General features: G+C 44.0%; 1 protein-coding gene across 1 annotated transcript in view; it reads right to left on the bottom strand.

Annotated features, from left to right (window-relative positions):
- The window catches only part of LOC144102155 (uncharacterized), a 40,446-nt gene extending 22,415 nt beyond the window's left edge, over nucleotides 1–18,031 (bottom strand). Inside the window, exons 1-4 of the mRNA XM_077635469.1 lie at nucleotides 17,725–18,031; nucleotides 15,109–15,167; nucleotides 11,948–12,016; nucleotides 8,384–8,419 (exon numbers count right to left, since the gene is read on the bottom strand). Of these exons, the coding sequence (XP_077491595.1) occupies nucleotides 8,384–8,419; nucleotides 11,948–12,016; nucleotides 15,109–15,167; nucleotides 17,725–17,860 (300 nt within the window). The 5' untranslated portion in view covers nucleotides 17,861–18,031. The remainder of the gene's footprint in view (nucleotides 1–8,383; nucleotides 8,420–11,947; nucleotides 12,017–15,108; nucleotides 15,168–17,724) is intronic.
- Between the last annotated feature and the right edge of the window lie 924 nt (nucleotides 18,032–18,955).

Below are 18,955 nucleotides of genomic sequence, written 5' to 3' on the forward strand. Positions count from 1 at the left end.
TGGCTTATCGAACAACATTAAAAGTCGTATTGAATTCTGTGCTACTCAACGCCTGCAACTGAAACTTCGTAGCGCCCATATAACAAAGAGTATTGTTTGTTTCGTTTCGAAAATTTATGCCTGAAGCCGTTTAGCAGAACTGTGCACTGATACTAGTATCGAACAAACAGGTGTGCTAGCTTCACTAATAAGCGATCCATTTTGAAAAACCCGGTACCTTGCGAGTAGTGGACACTCTAGAGGATACAAACAAGGCACGATCGAAGCCACGACAATCGAACATGCATCGAGACATGCATAAAGTTTTCCTGTCCTAGTATGAGGCACGCGTGGTTGAGTATGGCGCCATTTTCTTCCGTACTTCGCAATAAACGCGCCTGTGACATTTGACCACAAGAAAAGGGCAGGCTTGACATCTCTCCAAAGTGCGAGCGACGGCACTGCTACTGTCAGTCACTCTCAGGCAGCAGTTCTAACATGCATAGTTGTGAAATTCAGTCACAACAACTCTGCCTTGTTTTTTTTTTTTTCTGATGCGGCTTGGTCACGCTGCTTCACATTTAGACGTCAGATAGCAGCTGCAGGCTTCTGCAGCTGTCATAAGACGTCGCTGGACTTTGGCATTTAACTTTATTTCTGTTTTTACCAAACCTACCATCGCGTGCGGCGTGCGGATGTTTGGGCGTTTGCTCTGAAGGCGATTTGCAAAAAGTAGACAATTTTATGTATATGTTAGGGGCACACTGCAAAGAAAACTATACATAATGAAAGAAGTGCAATGTGCAGGAAAAATCTACAGGGCAAAGTAGACTTAATTTAGGCAATAATTGCTGCGGGGAGGTGGATGGTGAGAAAATAGCCATAAATAAAAAAAGCTTGCGGTAAAAGATGAATTGAAAACGAAATCCAGTAACATTTGTTGGATACAAGAACGTGTAAGGTATTGACAGATCAGTACAGAGATTAGTCTTGTTACATTTGCTTTAACATACCTAAAGCGTGTAGGTTATACGACATGCGCATTTAACAGGGCTCCTTGGGTTCATTTACATACTCTGACATCACACAGCTAACGGGCGTCTTTCTCAGTTGCCACCATCGAAACACGGCCTCTTCGCTTGGCATTCGTTGCCGCGGCCTTGGATTTTGATATAGTGTCCCTCAAATTTACCCAGACGAATAAGTGGCACTGACGTCTATGCGAGTCTCTTAAAGGAACTTCGTCCATCGCCGGAATGGCGGAAAGATAAGGATTCATGGTGGTCCTGGTTAGCGTTGGGCTCAAAAACATGGATTCCGCTCCGGAATCGGTAGCTTGTCGCGATTCTCTCTTCTTTGAGCAGAATAAATTGTGTTTATAGTGCGTTTCTCACTTCTTCAATAGATATGTTCGTTATTAGGCTTGTATGAAAGCCTGCGCAGGTATGAAAGCTGGCTGGCGTTGTTACTGCTGAATCCACTTGAATTGTGAAAGTGGTAAAGCATAGGGCCACTAAATCGGCTTTCAGTAAACAAAGGTCGTTTTGCCGATATGTTTTTTCCCGTATAAAAAGAAACTCACGAGTATAACATGTAAACGGGCCGCCGTAAGGATTATCACAGGTTAACCACATGTGTCAGAACTGCTTGCTTAAAATAAAAATCTCAGATGCAGACGCGCAGCCTTGACTGCAACTGCAGCAGGAATATGTTTCCACTGATTGCTTACAACAGCCTTTGTTGTTGTTGCTGCCTCTGATGCGCTGGCACATGCCCACGGTAAGGTATTGGCCAAGGTTAGCTGCAGATCCAAACAGGAGAAAAATTCATCCAGACTTATCTCAGGTGGCTCATAAATAAAAAATCGAGAAATCTGAGCAAACGAATAACAAATTTTGAGAAATTATAGGCAGATTGGAGCCTTTGTATTCTAACCAGACTATTTTATTCTTCATGAAATTGTTGCTGTTTTCTGTTGCAGTGGCACATGCGCACAGTGGGGGATTATCCAGGGTGCAATGTACAGACAAATAATTGCGAAGCAATGGCTCATTTAAGGTACCTCATACTTCTTCATCTTCGTCTTCTTCTAGGCCCACTTGGATAACAAAATTAGCCCATGCTCTATGCATAAGTGGCAGTGTATGAAGCGCACTATACACGTGACCATGGTCACGCTCAGTGTTCTCTGCAGACGCTCCTAGAGCGCACTGCGGCTAAGGTCACGCACACATACACACCAGGCCGGTTTTTAGACCTACCCAGATACGTTTTTTTTTAAATAAGAGACGCCAACCAGTGAAAAAAGGTTCGTTCTTGACGTTTCGGCTTCCACACGGAAGCCTTGTTCACAATGAATTCACCACCAAACATGGGTCGTTTAAATATGGGTTGAATAATCGGCGCAAGGAGCGTGCGTATATCGGGTTTAGATTACCGTCGTTCCGGTTTAACGTGTGTGACGTAGTTTGTATGATTAGGGATTCCAGATGAAGTCGTGATTCTGCTACTTTTTCGGTTGCGATGATCCTTGCCTTGTCACAGTCAATTTTGTGGCCATTCACGACGGCGTGCTCCGCTAAGGCGTTGTTGCGAATGTTTTCGTTCTTTACGTCACGAGTGTGCTCCTGTAATCGCTTCCGGTAGTTTCCTGTGTCCCCGATATACAAACCGTTGCAGTCCGTGCAGGGGATTTCGTAAACAACTCCAGAGAATCTTTCCTTTCGCAGTGTGTCCTTCACCTTTACAAGCTGATGGTGCATCTTTCTGGCCGGGACATGTGCCACCCGCACGTCATATTCCCATAGGACACGTGCTAGGCATTCACTAATACCCGGGACATACGGCACAGAAGCCCGTTGTCCTTGTTTTGCCAGCTGACGTTCCACCCCGTCGATGAAGCGCCTAGGGTATCCACAGCTTCTGAGGTCATCCCGTACCTTTTTCGCGTCCAGGGTAGCATCCTCGGGCCTTGTGCACAACCTTTTCGCACGCTGCAATAACGTGCTAACAACGGCCTTCTTATGGCTGGCAGGGTGCACTGAGCTGAAATATAGGTAGCGGCCAGTGTGCGTCTCCTTTCGGTATACGCTGAAAGATAAACCCTGGCCTTTCCGTGAAACAAGGACGTCAAGGAATGGCAGTCTACCGTCCAATTCTTCTTCTATAGTAAACTGAATGGCTCTTTCCAGGCTGTTAAGATTGTCCAGAAACTTGCTCACCACGCCTTTTTGGATGATGCAGAAGCAGTCGCCCATGTAGCGGAAAAATACCTTCGGGGAAGGGACAAAGGAGGCCAACGCCCGGTGTCCCAGCTTTTCCATGGTGAGATTGACAGCCGTAACCGAAACTGAGGCGCCTATGGGGGTCCCGTGCACAAACAGGTGCACAAACAGGCGCACGGGACAGTATGGCAGTAGCTCTCGTACACATTATACTTGATTCAAATTGACACAAGAATTAGCAGTTAAGAAACACACTCAATCTGAAACACATCACGTTTTAAACGTAATGAAGTTTAAAACACATACAGCTGAAATATGCCGATAGTAAAAATTACAGTTGCGATGTTTTCCACCGTTGTCATACGGTGTGCCGTGGCACACATTTCGAATACGGGTGTATTTTGAATCGAAATAAAAATTTAGTTACAATTTTGGTCCATTGGGAAGTGACCGGTTGTTCTTCAGCGTACGTGGCGGTTAAGAGGCTATACAAATGTCTTGACTAAACTCTGGGTTCCCTGAGCTCTGCATTTTTTTCACGAGCGAAAGTCTGCACTGCAGAACAAATTAGCTAAAATGTTTTCAAAATATGCGATTATGATCCAACAGGTTAAGAGGCTATACAAATGTCTTGACTAAACTCTGGGTTCCCTAAGCTCTGCTTTTTTTCACGAGCGAAAGTCTGCACTGCAGAACAAATTAGCTAAAATATTTTCAAAATATGCGATTATGATCCAACAAAGGAGTAAGCCGGGCTAGTTGGTACATCCTTTGCAAGGAAACAGCGCAGCAGAAAGGACCAAGAACGGAACCAGCAGACGGGCCTATTCGTACGCCCAGAACACATCTGCTGGTGTTACTCTCCGCACTCAAAGAAAGGCATCATGACATACCTTTCAGCGCACTCCAAACTAATTAAAAGAGCAGTAGCGACAAGCGCCATGAAGACCGCCCTCAACCGGTGATGTCATCATCGCATCAGTGAAAACTTCAAGGGCCAGCTGCAACGACTGCGCACTGCTGGTTTCCCGGATGCTGTTCTCCGTAGTGTTGGCAACAAGATCCTGAAAGACTTCCGGCAAGCGGCCACAACGACACAGGAGCACGAGGGAAGAGAGAAAACTGTTGTGATCCCGTACGTGCATGGCGTGAGTCATCCGCTGAAGAAAGCCTTAGGGCGGTCCGACGTCGGGTTGGCTTTCTCTGCGCCAAACAAGCTGGAAAAACTTTGCAAGTTGGTCAATCGAGCAGATACGTTGTCAAGACAGTGTGGAAAGAAACATGAAAAAGCATTCGTTGATTGTACAAAGGAAGTCGTCTACGATATTCCTTTATCTTGTGGATCAGCATACATACGACAAACTGGGCGCTGTTTGAATGACAGGCTCAGAGAGCATAATAAAGATATAAAAGACGGTGCAAGGAAGAACTTGCCTGAACACGTGACCTCACGCCAGTGCATTGCCACTTTGGACAGGACCAAGGTTCTTAAACGATACAAGAACCAGCTTTACCGCGAACTTTTTTGAGGCGTATGCCATTCATCAACGAGGGGAGAAGTGAGTCAGCACTCCTTCTGTTAACTTGAAAAGAAAAGAAACCAGATTTCTCGATGGCTGATTAGAAGACACTTGTCACCTAGTTTTAAGGTTTTATGCTTTTATCGTATGTATGTGTTTTATATATTGACGTGGCTGCAAAAAATTTATTTCAGTTGATAGTCAGCTCCCGTGTTTGTGTCTTCCTTTCTTGGTCCCGCCTGCTGCGCTGTTTCCATGCAAATAAAGCATCATGATGCATATAGAGGAACGTATTTTGCATCAAGGCCTCTCTAAGGGGAAAGCTGTCTGGTTTTACTAACCGCACATTCTAGCAGCACAAAATGTTACGTTCTTTAAGCATAGGGGCACTAATGTAGGAAGAGCAGAGAGATATGGTGAGACAGATTGTTTCAAAACATTTTATTTCGCGGGTGACTGGAGCATTGACTATACAGCTATTCCACAACTCCTAGGTTTAGTTTGTCAACACAGGTTTTGATGGCAGCCTCCAATTCTTCCTGCGAAAGCGATAAATAATAGCACATGCTGACCTCAATGACGACTGAAGATTGTTTTTAAATATATAGGAGTTAATGTCTTTTAAATATAACGCGACCAAATGGTGAAGGTTTACAAGTACGAATTGTTCTTTCAGAAATACAATTTGGCTTCACATTCACTGTTGTAGTATTGGAGAAATACTGCCGTGTTTTCTGTCTTGTAAAAGAGGACTCTAGTTCTTATTCAGGGAGATTTTTGGGGTAGAAATGGTATAATTTCTTGACCAGAACTTAACATCATCTTTGTCTTCTTTAATCAGTGGCGATAGATGGCGTTTGCGGAGGTAGTTTTTCTCAGCAGCGCAGCAAACGTCTAAAGTGGAGATTTCTTGAAGAAGACAGGACAATTTACTAAAATTTGGTGGAAAGAAGGGCGCTTTCTTTGAAAAGGAAGTTGGGTTGATACGCACAGCAGAGGGCAAGGTAAGCTACTTCGACCAGGAAAACCCGATTGCTTCAGCAGTTATGATAAAAAGCGATTTGTTAAGATTAACCTTCAGCCATTCCAATGACAAAAGTATTTCTCAGGTGGCCGACTGGCGAGCTATATAAGACATCTTGTGCATCCAAATTGTTTAAGACAATGCTTAATATCGACGGGGATAAGTTATTCCCCATTTATTCACAGTATTTTCAAAAATAGCTAAAGGCGTAAATAATCTTCTGAAACCATGCACATAAAGTGTCCTCAACTGTTGACATGCAATGGATATCCGCGCACCATACAAATGGTTCTTCAGAATTTAGCTTCTGCGGTGACGCATTCGGTGACAAGGGTCAACAAAAAATTGGCTGTGGCTTAACTTGGCTAACCCTGGAATTCAGCGCAAAGCAAGGACGCTTGCTAAGCGGCTTAGGCTGGTCCATGGCAGCTCCGCTACGCGCTTTCGATAGCCGTTCTATATATACCCACACGACCCCGTGGCTATGACATGGTATCACATGGCATAATGATACTCCTATCAGATGTGATTACGTAGCTTCACATCACCCTATCGGATGTTCTTAAGATCAAGTGTCAAAGGCCAACCCAAAGGTCACCCAATGTCAAAAGTCAGAGGTCAAATGTAAACTAAATGTCATGGGTCAATATCAGGGGTCAAGGGTTCGACACCGTAACTGTACCACATATGTTCACGCACGGCTAACATGGTTGAGCTGAAGGTCGTTCAAGGTCATTCTACAGCCTACGCGATGACTGCTTTACCTAGCGTAGTGAACCTTTTCGCTTCAAAAGCTCTCCTTTGAAAGCAAGCTACCTAGGGTTTGCACCAGCCTGCGGCACAAGAAAAGTGACACTAAAAGTTGATCGCCCACCTGCTACGATTGCTCACATGTCCATGCTCTACCTAGACCACATGGCTACAGGCAGCTTGCTGTCGAGACGGACCACTTCACAGTTCATTTATTCATTATGGCTGAGTGTGATCCAGTAACCACCATTTATTGAAATCGTAACTGTCGAAAAAACGAGGACGTAAGGGCTAAGACAGTGGACGCACGCCAACGTGTCTTATTAGTGTTTCCGTCTGTAGTTCTTATTTCAGGTCTCGTTTCTTTTTAGTCTCTGCTAAGAGCCAGCTAACTGAAACTAAAATCTTGGTAGAATGTTTTTAGAGGGCAAGCGGCGAATATGGAAGTTTTCCGTTACTGAGCATACACCACCGAAGCCCTTTCTCCGAGTAGTTTAGCACATAGCTAATAGTTTAAAATGTTCTAAACAGCAGTCATGTTATAGAATCTTTATCGAGTAAGCATGTTGAAAATGTGGATGAAACATTATTTCAAGAATGTGACAATTTACTAACGGAACATGAGATATGCGGACACTCCTCAGTAAAATTGTTAAAATTTCTCGGGTAGGAATGCTTTCTTCAGTAGGACAAACATTAAATAAAATTTAAAAAAAAATTAAAATTAAACATCTAATTAGCGTTCACCCAAGTGCACCTTTAAGTCTACCAAGAAAAGCACACGCCCCATCATCTGCTAACCGTCCTGGTTACCTAAGTTATTAGAGTGACTGCCTGGGACAGGTGGTTATGCCGTACTCGAACCCCAGACCAGCGCGAATTTTTCTGCAGCAACGAATATTCTGTGAAAACTGTGTAGCCTTCCTTAGTAGCCATATAGATGCGCTTTAGTGCATGCTATATAGCGGTTAGTCCCTTACTCTATATATAATGCACTTTGCAGGTTCTCTTACATTGAGCCATTTTTATGTCTCGTGTCTTGCGGCATAATCGTGCAATCGCGCAACTACATTAAGAAAAGCAGTGGTCTGCAGTACACTGCTCTAACAGCGGGAAAGCTTTTACGAAGCAGGCACAATCGCATCGTGGCCTTGCTTTAAGAAAAACACACTTCTAGTTCTTCCTACACGGCTTGCAGTTATATGAAAAAATTCCCGGCGAAACCGCATAGAGGCCAGGGCATCCTGTTTTTTCTGCAGCCAATATAACGGACGGCCAATTTGACCTATGTTACAAGAGATATTTGAAGCAGGCAGTAACCACCCGACGGACCGTCATCTGTTCTTATGTAATTTAAGTGGCTCTGGGAGCGAGCACACTTTTATGACTCACTTTTCCGACCAGGTAACGACGAAAAGAACATAAAATATTGTCATATATGTGTTCGCTGCATTCAGACATAAATGATGCGGTATATCAGTGGGCGCTCTAGGGAATGTGTCATGATCGGTTACATGGGCCTGTGTGTGCGTGTACGTAACAAGGAGCTTTGTAGCATTCACTGTGCCATGCAGTTTGTAGAAGGCTTTGAAGGATAGTACATTACAAGCGCTCATCTCAGTGTAAATGGTCGGACGCAGAAAATAGCTAAACGCAACGAACTAATCGTTCGAAAAAAACTTATTTTGCTGCCCTCCCTCAGCTTCAATATTTTTTCTTCTTTGACAGTTTATGTTCCATGGTCGAATTATTCATTTCGGCACAGCTTTATACTAAAAGGATGTATAACGAGAATGGCATTAAATAAGTGATCGTGCCCGAACATTAAAAAAAATACAGCGATGAACAGAGATTGTTAAAAATGACAAAAGGAACACCGGGCTTACCAAGTGATTCTGGATGTCTTGAGGAAACTGTTCTTTCTGCGAAGAAAACAAGATGGCAGTAATGAAGTTTAGTATCTACCTTATACACGTAATAAATGTCTTGGCAAGTGCTTGCATTCATCCACCATACCGGTGAGCAAGGCAGCGCAGTTTCCCCTCGTCACCGGGTGTATATGCATGTAAAAGGTGTTTCAGAGAAGCCCACCACGTAATATTAAATTGGATTTTTTAAGATATAAGGTCTCTTCTACGGTACAGTAGTACTGTGGAGCCCACTTATAATGAACCTGATGGTCACGCAGATTGCGTTCGTTGTTTTCGACGTTTGTAGTAAGTGGGCTTCCCAAATTACAGCCAAAAAATAAAAAGTCACACACAAGGGGCATTTATTTCTCCCTTTGTGTGCATACTTCTATGTAGATCCTGTCACGGCGCTTTCCAAACTCGTAAGCGTGGTCACGTGCTCGTCGCAGAGACCCAACATGCTTTGCGGATGCGATATAACCAATTGCGGTTGAAGCTGATGATGATTATGATGTCGTCATCAGCGTTCACGGCAGATGGTAGTAGGTCGGCTCCTCACCTTCACATTCTTCATATTCTTACTAGTCGAGAAGCGGTTGTATTTATCGTACTGTAATGGCTCTGCGAAGTCAGCTTCATCATCCGCACAAACCAAGTCATCCTAAACGATTTCAAATCCTGCTAGCTTTTGCATGAATGACACATTACCGTAATTGCAAGTAATATCACAATAAAAAGGAACGCGAACAACGCGGAGCCTGCGTATAGTTCTGTTTTTTTTTCACTGCGCTTTTACTTCAGTGATAAAAAAAATAGCTGCGGTATGAAAATTGGTTTTTTTAGCAAAGGAAATGGCGTAGTATCTTCCTCACATATCGGCGGACACCTGAACCGCGCCGTAAGGAAAAGGTTGAAGGAGGGACTGAAAGAAGAAAGGAAGAAAGTGGTGCCGTAGTGGAGGGCTCCGGAATAATTTCTATCACCTGGGAATCTTTTAACCTGCACAACACCGCACAGCACACGGGAGCCTTTGCGTTTCGCCTCCATCGAAACGCAGCCGTGGCGGCCGGTTTCGAACCCTTCTCGACCAATCATGATTTTACTGCCACCGGCCGCGGTGGTCAGAATTTTTGGAAAGAAATTAACAAGCTGAGACAAAGCTTGTACCAAAACACCTTTCCATCCAAAGCGGATTAAAAATTAAAGAGGAAGTAGCCAAAAGCTGAAGAAAAAACTTGAGGGGACACCTATGTTCAGCCTTAAAGGTGTAACACGACAGCTTTCAAGGGTTCTTTCAAAGTGCTGGGGTCTTCTTTGCGTATCACATTGCTTAGGTTATGCTTACAACGCTCATATATGCGGAATTGGTCATTCTCTACTTTACATTCATAGATCGCAGGTAGTCCTCATACCACTTCTGGCGAAGTGGAGCAGTGGTTAAGCGATGCGCCACAGCATCGGCAGCCACCGGTGGGGCTTGCGAGACACAGGTTGATATTCCCGAGCAGCCCCTCGCGACCAATCATTAAGATACCTGTCGCCTGACACAATAGGCTGTTTGCTAAAATCCGGTAGGCAGGTTCCCCCTGCGACGATTGGCAGGTTGTGATGACGTTACAAGGTCACGCGACCTGAATTGCAGGTGAGCCGCCTTTTTTTTTCGCTCACAACGTCACCGAGGACGCCGTGTTTTCGGTATAACGGGAATCTTGCCGTATTACGTTGAAAAGAGAATTTGAAAAAAAAAAAAGTGATGCTTCCTTGGAGTGAAAACAGAAAGAAGAGCGAGATTATGCTTGAAAAGCTAAAAAGGCACTCGAAATAGAAGGGGAGGAAACAGGCTGAAGACCGGCACAAAAAGGAGCTGTTTTGGACGCTAACAGCCAATAAAACCGAGCAATAGGCGAAGCTTTGCCTCTGAGTCCCCATTACTGAGCTTGACAGGGTAGCACCCCCACCTTTTATACAAAACCTGCGGCTACATTCTGTGTTGGTTTGGTTTGTTTTTGTCGAAAGGAAATGGCGCAGTATCTGTCTCGCATATCGTTGGACACCTGAACCGCGCCTAAGGGCAAGGGGGTAAAGGAGGAACTGAGAGAAGAAAGGAAGAAAGAGGTGCCGTAGTGGAGGGCTCCGGAATAATTTCGACCACCTTGGGATCTTTAACGTGCACTGACATCGCACAGCACACGGAAGCCTTTGCATTTCGCCCTCATCAAAGCGCGGCCGCCACGGTCGGGTTCGAACCCGGGCACCCCTGCTCAGTAGCCGAGCGCCCTAACCACTGATCCATAGCACAAGGACATCGCCCTTTTCGTCTTTCAGACGAGACGGGCGGGAGAAAGAAGGTATTAAAAGGAATATGAAGATAGGGTGAAGGAGACAGGTGGCTGCTGGGGAGCTGTGCGAGGGGTTATGGCATGCCACACTGCGTTCGCTGGACTAGATCGCATCGCCGAGTTATTGCATAACCCCTCGGGATTGTCATTCCTCGGGGCATTTCACAGTGGCTACATATGTTATAAAGGGCCTATAAAAAGAAAAACAAAGTAATTACAGTAAGATTGAAGGTTTGTGAAAAAAGCGCCACCCGACACCCACCTCCCTACCATACTGCCTAGCAAGGAGTATGCCAGCCCACCGACACCGTCACTCCAGCTCCTCAGCCTACCTTCAATTTCCAGGAATGCCATCCATCATCCACCAAACCAGCTGCACCCTCCACAAACGCTCCCCACCGGCAGCCCACCTACACCCGCCTTCTAAAAGGCCTCAACTCTGATCCGCGTCGAAATGTAACGAAAAAGCGACGGCGAAATCGAGTTCAATGAGGTGGGAACTCTAGCTGCCTTTCAAAACTACCACCCACCAGCAACCTCCGCACATCACCCTCAATTCGCACAGTAAAGACACTCATTAGAATAATGACATCAAAAGAATAATCTAGAATAAATCCGATTGCTATCGGTGCCTTCTTCCCATGAGGTCTCACGATCATCCTGTGTAATTATTTCTTCAATAGGGTTTCTGTAACTAATTTTTCTGTGAATCACGCGCGCAACCTGTACATATTTATTATCGTGTAAATAGTTTTTGTGTATATTACTTCCATCCATCCTCTCTTCATATCTCCTAACCTATTTCATTTCATTTCTCCATTCTGCCTGCTATCCTTTATTTCTTCCGCTGCCCCAGCTAAGTGCCTCGGTATCGATGGCAGACCCCGGGGCTAGGAAAAAAACTTCACCTTCCTTTTTATTATTATTTTAATAAACCACTCACTGCTACTACTACTTTTTCTGTTGTCAGGGGTGCGGCACAAAGTCCCCACGTTGGGGGGTATTTACTTAGTCCTGAAAGTGGAATACCTACTATAAAGCAGTCCTCGCAATCCCGACCCTTTGTCGCATTATTTAGGACTTCAGACATGTGACTTGAGCTCGAATTGCTACAACCACTAGGGGCCACTTGTGTGCAAATACGTCAACAAGACTCGGCGCTTTTCGCGTATGCATTCGCTGTGAAGAATAGTACACTTACGTTTTGTTTGCACACTTCGCTGGCAAAATTGTCTATGCTTCTTCCTTGCTTGCTGAGTAAAGTTTTGGCCTGAAAATAACTTCGCGCAGTTAAATTGCATGCTAACGTAAGTCGGTGTTCTCGAGTACAGCAATATACATGAGAAGATGTGCTTGCGTTGTTTTTCTCAGGCATGAGCGGAATATCGAAAGTACATTTACCCCCGAAAAATGCCCAGAAATATCAGATGTTTCGCCTAAGATCTGCATTTTTTAAAATAATCTTTTCGAGTTTGAAGACCGCTTTTTTTCGGCATAGCACTGGCAATGGCGTAGCACGTCATATTACAACAAAACACGGGCTAACCAGTACGCTAGTTAAATATTGAGTAGTTAACTTACTGACTATTATTGTTAGCCTCTTTAATTATTGAGAGGGCCGTACGCAATTTTAAGTAGTACTAATATCTGTTTTTAGAGCTTGTAAAACGTTATTTCTCTCGGCGCAGTGGCGCCACAAATTTTGGCTGCATTTTGCCAAAATAAATGGACTTCCGAGAGGCTCGCAGGCAGAACAACCCCTCCAGTGGGTGTAACTGATCAAAATATCCGAAATTTGTTGGAAAAAAACGTCGACGATAACTGCTTTTCCGAAAGTCAATGAATTGATATGGCTATTGCTAACGGTAATCTACGCTCTAAAAAATGACATCAATATTGCTAACTGTGGGCTACACGCATCTCAACAAATAAGATTGGTAGTAATAGTTAAAAATATCAATATGCAATATAATAGCTAACCATCCAACAAGTTAGTACGTTTTAGCTGCATTTTGATGCACTACACCGCTGACAGTGCTATGCCGCAAAAAGTGCTCTTCTAACTAAAAAAAAATCAATTTTTAAAGATTAGAGAACATCTTAGGTGAAGCATCTGGCATAGACCGCAGTCATGTGGCTCAAAGTTGTAGCCTGAGGTAACATCAATAAACGGCACACGCTGTCGACGTGATCATATTCCTACGCTGACTGCTAGTTTCAACAATGGTAGCCACCGTAGTTGTCACAATAAAAGGCATTGAGAACTGTGTAGGCAAATATTTTTATCAGCACTTGCTCCGTGTGAGAAAAAAAAGGCAGTTCGAAGAAACCTAGAGCCAGCGTTTTGATTGTTCCGGCCTTAAAGTAAAATAAAATGAAAATTTGGAGAGAGGCGTTTCTACGAAAGACAAATGCATTAAACCGGGACATCGAATCGAACACTGTGGACTGCTAAAAGGAGCTTACATAAGCGATATGTTGGCAGGCGTAAAAAAGTAAATCGTTATGCGACAGGAATCAAACATTGCACTGGGGAAACCTAAGGGCGCACGACCAGCAGAGGTAACCACTAATTTAGGGATGACAAGCCGAGGCCAAATTGATCGAAAGATCAAGCACCAGGAAATATTTCATGAAATTATACGGTTTAGTAAGAAAGTATACTTTTCTTTATTTTTGCTGCCTGCCACTCAGGTAGACGTCAAATGCGAACAAGTCCAAGTTTTGACTTCGCTCATACTGGGTATTTGATTGTACGGACTCTGATTCCGTGTGGAACCCGGGTTTGTATAAAAAAAACATGAATTATAGTCACGTATCTTGTGATACCTTGTAATAGGTTTTTGGTGACATTTCTGTTGCAACACGAATATTTCTTTCTCTTATGTGGTTCTCTACAGTACAAAGCGCGTCTGCTATGTCTATAGTGCCCTTGTAGTTGGCTCCACACAGCCAGCGTCGTTTAGTGGTAGTTGTATTGTGTGACGTGGTTTGACCCATGCCAAATTTCTTGGTCCGTCTATTTTCGCGCAATATAACTATCGTTGCCATCTCTTCGCCTGGAGGTTAAAAAAAAAGGAGCTCTGGAGGAGTTTGTTGCCTGTAAGTATCCGTAATCTAGCAGATTTTCTCAATGCACAACTGAAATACTGCCCAACGAAAGACCAACCGCCTGCTCAGTTTGCTTGAAATGAAAGCGCCGCAAACCATCATTTGTGCGCGGATACAGCTTACGTATTACAAAGATGCAGTTGGGGGTTGGGGTGGGGTGGGGGGGGGGGGGCGGGGAATGTTGTTTATGGTGCACAGCTAGATGCAGCGTGCACTCCTCACAAATGCATCGCGATGTAAACCCTATCTCTCTTTTTGCTGGTGCTTTTCTGTCCATATGTGGCAGAACAAATTTGGTCTGGACCCCTAATTATACTTAAAGCCGTTATCTGCCAGACAAACTTGACATTACCACCCTAGTTTTCTAACCCCTATATTCGCCAAAACAGACACCTAGAAGTTTTCATTTTTCCCACGAACTATAATAGATTGGAATCAAATAAACCAACCATTGCCCCATGAGGTCTAACCAATTAGTGCTATTTCTGTCTATTTTCCAGTGTTATTTCTTTCTTATTTCACTCACTTGTACGCCCACCCTGCTTGGACTTAGTGTCCGCAGTATTTCATAAATAAAAATAAAAAAAAATGGCAGCGGTCGCCTATCTTCTGCGCCGCCACCCCTGGCTCCTGCTCTTAAAACTGCGGCGGGAGAGAGAGGTTACCATTCTTCAATGCGACAGGAAGTGACTTTATATTGGCGTGACGTCTATTCTGTGGGTGCAGTTATCGTGACAAAAGAGGGGCATATCGAATTTATGTGGCAGCTACAGTACTCCATACTGTGCCTGCAGTTCGCCCTATCTCTCATAGTTCACAAAAAGGTCGCATACTGTCAGGAAGACAATCCTTGCAGCACGTTCTGCAGATTTTCTTGGAGTTAAAAAAGTGAGCGCTGCAAAGCACTATGCATTTCAGGCTATGCATTCATTTCAGGAAATGCATGTTCACTTATTGAGGTGTTATTGAACACAATAGGTGTGCCATAGTGCAAATAAATGATTGTTGTTAGACTCAGAAAAATTTTTGTCTGAGATAGAAAAAGAAATCAAGGCTTTAATTATTAAGCAATAAAGCAAAACAAATGCTTTTAATAATGTGCTTTGGGATTTTAGTTGTAGACAGATCTCATTTAATGACACTGCTCTTGTGCATTGTAAAGTACTATGAGTATTGCGCTTGCCTCTTCACTGAAACCGTTGTGACGGAGTGCAGCTTCAACAAAACTGCTAAGCCGGATAAAGAACCTACCTGATTACTCGCGCTGCTGATGCAAACCAAAAGCTTTTTCCGATCCTCAGAGCCAAAGTCTGCGACCAAAAGGAAAGATTAGCAATATTAAAGAGCATCTTTCCTTTTATTCGTGAGTATATGTATTTATACTTCAACATGTGTGTAAAGCCACACCAAGGTTTTAATAAACTTTGGTCATTTGCGAAAATAGCAACGCGTATGGCAATGCACTGTTCTGAATTATTTCATGTTGATCACATTTTCAGGCTCTCGAGTTCACTGAGCTTTAATCAAAGGTCCAATATTTAGACGCATAAAAAAAGAACAAATAATGCGCTTCCCCTTACACTCATGGTGGACAAGTTGACTAAAAATCGTAGGGAGTCGATAGCCGTGGCATTTTGCTTGCAATAAATCTTTGGGTAAGAGGGCCATGCTTCTTATGCACCTGTAAACATGCTCTACAGGCGTGACTCAAGCACGGAGTGCAGCGAATTGGACACTCTGGATTGCTTTTGCACGTTTATGGCAACCATAACACAGAGGTTCGCGTCAGTAACCTCATGACCAGCCGTATTGTCTGACAGTGCAGTCGATCGCATGGCAGAGAGAAAGGTTTTGTCCTAAACTGCACAATTTTCGTTTAGTGACAATCTGCGAGGTGCAAGATAGGGTGAGCATAGGCTTCTTGTGCTGATGCGCATTTCGTGGTGAGTCAGGCTTCCCGGACTGATAGAACCGAGTGGTGCAAAACAAGCTCTATTGAGCGGCTCTTCTGTGCATTAGGGGCGAAAATACGTACGCCACAATGGCTATCGGACAGAAAAAGAAATGGTTTGAAGCAGACCATATATTTCAAACAGATGCGACGTCGTACGCTATGTACAAACCTACAACCTCTCTACGATTTATATACGCGATGCCAACAAGCGCCTGCTCCAGACCACTTTCATTGCAAAAGGAATAAAAAACTTGTTATAAGACGATCTGGTTACTGTGCAAGCTCACAGACAGAAGGACTTGTTCCTGTTTTTCGGCTTTTCGCGAAGTTGGAGAAGATGTAGCTACTTAGGCTGCCATGATGTGTCCCCAACGCCGGGGCGGCCCAGCCCTTGGTCGTTTTAGGTGACCTACGTTCAAAGGCGTGAACCGACTTGCCGTTGCTTCTCCGTTTAGTTCGTTTATTCGCAGAGGTCTTCATTGCTTAAATTCATCATACCATGACCCGCCGATGCGCCAACAGCGGCGCTTCGATCAGCAGCGAAGCACTTTCTCTCGCCTTTTTATTATGCGGATTGTATACATGCCTAAATATTCTCTCTCCGTCTGTGCTTTATATGCGCACCACCGGAGCAGGAGTAGGATAGTTATACATGAGAGCTTGGGGCAAGAGTACATGAACATGAATGCCTAGGAATAAATTTCACTGCAGCCAAAACGGATTATACAATATACTATGTGAGCTGCTGTTACCTGACAAGCAGACCATTCAAAAGGTCTGTTACTTTTGGCGGCTTCCCTAAGTTTACCCGACAAGCGACCCTTTTTGGCTACCTTTCATTGAGCATCGGCGCCAGCCTAAATACACCTAAAACGCAAAAAGGTAACAATCTGCAGCCCGTTCGTGGTTCGGACATTTGATAAATTTTAGAATTATTTAGATGGCTTGCAATGCTCTGCTTTTAGAATTGCCTCCGAATGCTCCAGGGCTTCCTGTAAAGCTTTGAGCGGTCATAGAATTTGACTGATCCTCTATCTATTGATATAATACCGCATATGCTGCGCGAGAATTTGGCTAATGGTGCACCTAGACGAGAACACCAGTGACGTGAGTTTCACGTATTCTTAGACAACAGTCATCTTTTTATATCGGGTGAAGTGCGTTGAGCTTGCATATTGCTTTGCGTCTTTTATCAGAGTTTCATATATTTGCCTACGAAGCTGCTCACTAGCTGCTTATTTTTCTTGCTTAAGAGGTCATTCACATTTTCTAAGCACACTACTGAACACCGTTATTAGAATATTGAAAACCGAACTGACATGAAAATGGTAATTGCATTTTTTCTGCGCACCAGAATTATTACAACTCCCGAAGCAGAGGTGATATGACTGGATGTTTTGCAACATTACAAAAAATATTCCAGAGAGAGAGAGAGAGAAAGAGCTTTGAAGGGTACTGCGCTTTTACGCTGTTGATATAAAATACGAAGTGGGTCTGGTATGCGAGCTGCTATTAGTAGGCGCAGAATTTGCACAAGCTAGAGCATCGGCTGACATGTATCGACTGCGTGAGTAGTGGGCAGAGCTTAAACTTGGCACTTACCTACTCATAGACGTTTGCCATTTCAACCTCTTAATCTAAATAAGCGGACGTATGTACTAGTAAACGGACCTTGAACTCCCTCTAGCATTCTGAAACTTTGTTGCAACAATTCGTGACGCAAATGAACGGCACGTCAGTATACTGTTGTAAATAAATTGCTCCAGGGCTTTTCTCTCTGCACTTTCCACGATTGTCTCAGTGGTAAGAAATGCGCTTGACGAACACTGTTCGCTTGCAGGGCTTTTTTTTTTACTTTTAGCTCGCATTGGTTAGTTAGGACAGAGAAGAAATGGACTGACGCTGCAGCTTACCACAGAACACATCAAACTGGCTTCTTGATTCTTCCGTTTTCTCTTCGGTAGTGAGGGCGATATCGACTGCAGCAAGGCAAACGAGAAACAACGATAACATTGTCGTCTTCTTCGATGAAGACCTGTTCTCGTGCATGTTCCTCGACGGCGAGAGACAGAGTGAGATTTTCGATGAATGACAGAGGCTTTGTCGACATGTATCATTAAAATGTCACTCAGCATATTGAGGAGCTTGAAACGTAAATAAAGTTAAATGCCAAAGTCCAGCGACGTCTGATGACAGCTGCAGAAGCCTGTAGCTGCTATCTGCCGTCTAAATGTGAAGCAGCGTGACCAAGCCGCATCAGAAAAAAAAACAAGGCAGAGCTGTTGTGACTGAATTTCACAACTATGCATGTTAGAACTGCTGCCTGAGAGTGATTGACAGTAGCAGTGCCGTCGCTCGCACTTTGGAGAGATGTCAAGCCTGACCTTTTCTTGTGGTCGAATGTCACAGGCGCGTTTATTGCGAAGTTCTAGTTCTAGTTCTAGTTCTAGGAGTACACAGTCAGAAGAGATATTAGGCTTGAAAACCTTAGCGAACTTCCTCGTCATGGCCAGAGTATTGAGAGGACACAGTAGAGGGTTTGTGGTTATGCCAAGAAAAAATCTACTTAGACAAGGAGAATGAGTCAACACATGCGGGGATCAAGAAGCATGCTCTTGCACTGTGTGACTCACTGAACCTAACTAATCTCAAAAAAAGATAAAAGCTAGAGGCTGGAAAAGATGGGCTGACGGTATTCTTTTCGGTAAAACGCACAAGCCGGATGTTCCCTTGCGCGCGATTGTCACGGAAGTAGGACCTTGGCAAGGTGCCCTATCCAGGTCCCTTCAAAAATGTTTGAAGCTTCTTCTTGTTAGCAGCCATGTAGGGTGGCTAATTCGAAGGAAGTAATTGAATCTTTCTCGCAAGAAGACCTGTCTTTGGGGTCTAAGCGGGCAATCTCGATTGACGTTGAAAATCTTTTCTACTCAATTCCCCAAAAAGATATTTTAATGACAGTGAAGGAGGGCATAGAAACTAAAGGCACTGTAGGATTTCAAAATGATGTAGGATTTTCTCCGGTGAATTTTTTGTCGCTTTTAGAATTTTATCTCTCTACTACTTTCTTAGTTTTTGAGAGCGGGAAATTTGTTAAGCGCGAGGGCGTCTGCATAGGCTCGTGCATCGCCCTGTTGCTTGGTGAAC

The sequence above is a fragment of the Amblyomma americanum genome, chromosome 8 (genome assembly GCF_052857255.1).
Source record: "Amblyomma americanum isolate KBUSLIRL-KWMA chromosome 8, ASM5285725v1, whole genome shotgun sequence".
Lineage (NCBI taxonomy): Eukaryota > Metazoa > Arthropoda > Arachnida > Ixodida > Ixodidae > Amblyomma > Amblyomma americanum.